Source organism: Mus caroli, chromosome 3 (genome assembly GCF_900094665.2).
Source record: "Mus caroli chromosome 3, CAROLI_EIJ_v1.1, whole genome shotgun sequence".
In the NCBI taxonomy this organism is placed as follows: Eukaryota; Metazoa; Chordata; class Mammalia; order Rodentia; family Muridae; genus Mus; species Mus caroli.
This window is the reverse complement of record NC_034572.1, coordinates 57,764,895-57,769,213: the sequence shown is the minus strand read 5'-3', so window position 1 is coordinate 57,769,213 and position 4,319 is coordinate 57,764,895. Positions and strand designations below refer to the sequence as shown.

Genomic DNA, 4,319 nt, shown 5'->3' with positions numbered 1-4,319 from the left:
GAACTCAGAAATCCGCCTGCCTCTGCCTCCCAAGTGCTGGGATTAAAGGCGTGCGCCACCACGCCCAGCTGATTGTCTTCTTTTGATGGCCTGTATTTATCTGGGTTTAGAGATAGTATCTGTTTAGGTGCCAATTTCTGACTTTATCTTGTAGCATGGATGGTTTTTGGATGTTTTCTTCCTTGCTTTCTGTTTCCTGTCTGGCCTCAGTCATCTAGGTTTGAAGATAGTATAGGTGTAAGTGATAATTTCTGACTTTATCTTTGTTGGATAAATATTTTTATTTGTTGGATGGATGTTTTTTAGATGTTTTTCCCCCTTGGTTTCTGTTTCCTCTCTCATCTTCTGGCTTGTGCAACCTGTGGTTCTAGTAACCAGAGAATCTTTAGGTCCAGCAGTCTGTTTCCACTGGGATTTTAGTGGCCTATATGACCTCTGACTAGACCTTCCCTTCTTTCTGGGGTGCTTGGCCACTGGCCAAAGAAAGATAAAAAGGATCAGAGTCAAAGAGCAGGGTTTAAAATGGCCTGTAAATATGACAGAGATGACAGACTTCTCTCTGGGATCAGCTTCAGAGAGGTAGCTCAACTTTCTTTGGGGTGATCAGTGCTTTTATATTATTTGGGGGAGGGGGTAGGAGTATCTAAGGTGAGCAAAGGTAATTGGCTGAAGGATAATGTTCTAAGATACCTCTTTAGCATGAGCAGGCATTCCGGGCATCTCAGGTGTTTGATGATTGGAGGAGAGAAAGAGTTGGACCTGTAATTTCCCTAAGGGCTATGTGACTTTCCTCAAATAAGGGGTTTAGGGTTCAAGATCCCCTAGCTACAGAACAGGAAGCCTCACAGCCAAAGGGAGTCTGCCATTTTGTAGTGACCTCAGGGCTTTCCAGTAATGTCAGACTTTCCTTTTAGCAGCAGGGTTTCCTGGAACACTGGAGTTTGGAGGTTGAGGGGTCCCATTGCATCTGAGTTTCTGGGAACTGGCATGGTCGCTGGGGTTCAGGATATGGCCTTTGGGGTTCGAGGTATCTCAAGTACCTGGGGCTCCTAGCAAAGGCATGGCCTCTGATAGAGCAAGAGTCATCTGTCAGGGTTCTAGACCACAATATGGAGTTCAGGGGAGGGAAAATGATTATATAATGAAGTTGATTTCCAACAAAATTGAATTTATCAACAGCACCAAAAAAATGTATTTTATGTCCTAAATATTTATGATTTTGTAGGCTTAACTTTTCTAGGTCTTTTGGGGGTTTGATTTATTGTTTGTGGTTTGGTTGGTTTTTTATTTGTGAGCTGAGGTCTTACTATGTACTTCAAGCTGTCACTGTTCCTGGCTAGGAATACATACTTTTGTCTGTCCTGTAAATAAATATCTCCACAGATTAATATGCAAATGCTGAATATAAAACTGCAAAGAGCTCTGTGTGACTACTAAATTTTCTAATAGAAAATAGCAAGAAAACATTCCAAGTTATGCCTTCTCTACATTATCTTTTGATCTTCATAATTTACATGGAAAAGAGTATTCATTTTTCTTCCTTTATACAAGCCACTTATGATTATGATCGATGTCTAAGTATCATAAAAATATTTTTGAATGCCTTTGCTGAAAATAGATATTTTGAAGGAGCTTAAGACAATTACTAGGGTCACAGGTCTCTTCAAATTATGAAGAGACAAAGCACACTGATCCATCCACAGAATCTAATGTGAATTAGTTTGGTCTTGATCACCAAGATGGCAAAGAAATGTCATTAGAGTTTGTTCAGCATTTCCAGCGTCAATCACAAGGTTGTTCTTTAGCAAAATTTCATAATAAGCTCCTCATATTGCCACACTTTATCAGCTATCTCAGGATATGTATGGTCTTTATCTTTGCTAGCTTCCAGATTCAGTCTGCACAAAACTGTGTGCTCCAGGGACCCGAAGGGGGATTCGACAGGGACAACCCGTATGCTGCTTTAATTGTATCCCATGTGCTGATGGATATGTGTCAGAGAAATCAGGTAATGATAGGGACATTTGCATTGGTAGTAATATGGTTAAATTAACCAAAGGATGGCTGAGAGTTTCTTATAAGTCTTTATAAAAACATATAAGCAGCCCTTGACAAGGGTCAAGAAACCAATACAACTTATCACTATGCAATTTGACCAAAGGAAAATAATAGTTTTCACTTTTAATATAAGATAAGATCTACCACAATAAAGTTTATAAACAATAAACAAAATAAATAAAATGTGAAATATAAATAAATTTATAAAATCTTCAAATTATTTGCTTTTTGTTCATATTCAGCACTTATTGTAGTTGGAAAAAAGTCACCCATTTGTCTAAAAGCTCTAAGCACTGAAAGTACGTGCTTTGCACAGTTGCTGCAGAATGAAATGCTATGACAGCCTGCTCTGGAGGTGAGGTAGGCAGGCTTGGTTTTGTGTACAGCTTAGGACCAGGTTTATTTATATTTCCATTTGATTTTTGGTTGAAGAACCAAAGATTAGCTTTTCATTTGACAGATGGCTTCCAGAGTAGTTGTGTAAAATATAATAAAATGGTCTGGGATGGAAAACAAACACAGTGAAAACTACACAACTCCCTGGCACCAGCTCCTCAAGACTCCACACAGAATTGTACACAGAGATGTCAAGACCAGCAGTCAGAGTGATTGAAAGCAAATACCACTCTTTACCTGAATTTAAATTAACAATGAATGGACCCATTCCATCATCTACCATAACCTCTCCTCAACTAGGTTTTCCTTGTTCACCAATGATTCTTTTAGAGCCTACCATGAGAATTAGCCTTCTTAGCCTAGGGACCATGATTGTAGTTTTGTTTTCCCTCATTGGAATGAGAATGTAGAGTTGGGGACATTAAAATGGGCATATGCATGATTCTCCTCCATGAGGGGATATTGGATGAGAGAATAAAAACACAAGGGTTTTGACCAGCTGTGTCCGTCATTTTGATTGTTTCATATCAGAAGCTATAATTTTCAAATTCCTGGGTTGTGCTGGAGTTAATAAAGAAACATACCTCTTTGTTCAATAGAGAGATAAGGAGAAAAATACAGTTCATCACTGAAAAAGACCAATTCAAGAAAGGCTCAAATTGAAAAGAAATGTTCAAATTCTGAACTTGAACACAGCCCTCAATCTATTACTGCACCTGTAGACACCAAGAATATTTCCCACTATTAAATATAAGATATTATATCTATTTTATAACAGATTTCCAGTAAACATTGTCCAGGTCTTGAACTTTCCTAGACTGTTCACAGTTAAAGGTGACAACTGGGTTCTATTGAAGTCAATTCTCTGTTTTTTGTCAATAGGACAAAGAGAATGTGATCCATGCGGTGAAGATGACTGGTCCAATGCAGATAAGAGCAAGTGTGTGCCAAAGCTTGTGGAATTCCTCGCTTATGAAGAGGCACTGGGGTTTACTCTTGTCATCCTGTCCATCTTTGGGGCACTTGTGGTCTTGGCAGTAACTGTTGTGTATGTAATCCACAGACACACTCCATTGGTGAAAGCCAATGACCGGGAGCTGAGCTTCCTCATTCAGATGTCTCTGGTCATCACTGTACTGTCATCCTTGCTGTTCATAGGCAAGCCATGCAACTGGTCCTGCATGGCCCGCCAGATCACTCTGGCACTGGGCTTTTGCCTTTGTCTGTCTTCCATTCTTGGAAAGACTATTTCACTCTTTTTTGCCTATAGGATTTCCGTATCTAAAACCCGTCTTATATCCATGCACCCCATTTTTCGAAAATTAATTATACTGATCTGCGTTGTAGGGGAGATTGGTATATGTGCAGCTTACTTGGTGTTGGAGCCTCCAAGGATGTTCAAGAACATTGAAATTCAAAATGTAAAGATCATCTTTGAATGCAATGAAGGTTCTATAGAGTTTCTGTGCTCCATATTTGGGTTTGATNTTCTTCTGGCTCTGCTGTGTTTTCTTACAACCTTTGTGGCTCGCCAGCTGCCAGATAACTATTATGAAGGGAAATGTATCACTTTTGGAATGCTGGTCTTTTTCATTGTCTGGATCTCTTTTGTCCCTGCTTACTTGAGCACCAAAGGCAAATTCAAAGTGGCTGTGGAAATATTTGCCATTTTGGCATCTAGCTATGGCCTGTTAGGCTGTCTATTTCTTCCCAAGTGCTTCATTATCTTGCTGAGGCCAAAGAGGAACACTGATGAAACTGTTGGTGGAAGAGTCCCGACTGTTGACAGGAGCATCCAGCTGACCTCAGCTTCTGTGAGCAGTGAGCTTAACAACACTACAGTGTCCACTGTTCTGGATGAGTAG

General features: G+C 39.8%; 1 protein-coding gene across 1 annotated transcript in view; it reads left to right on the top strand.

The window, feature by feature from the left end:
- The window catches only part of LOC110291624 (vomeronasal type-2 receptor 1-like), a 27,609-nt gene extending 23,290 nt beyond the window's left edge, over positions 1-4,319 (top strand). The window contains exons 5-6 of the mRNA XM_021158854.1: positions 1,885-2,008; positions 3,337-4,319. Of these exons, the coding sequence (XP_021014513.1) occupies positions 1,885-2,008; positions 3,337-4,319 (1,107 nt within the window). The remainder of the gene's footprint in view (positions 1-1,884; positions 2,009-3,336) is intronic.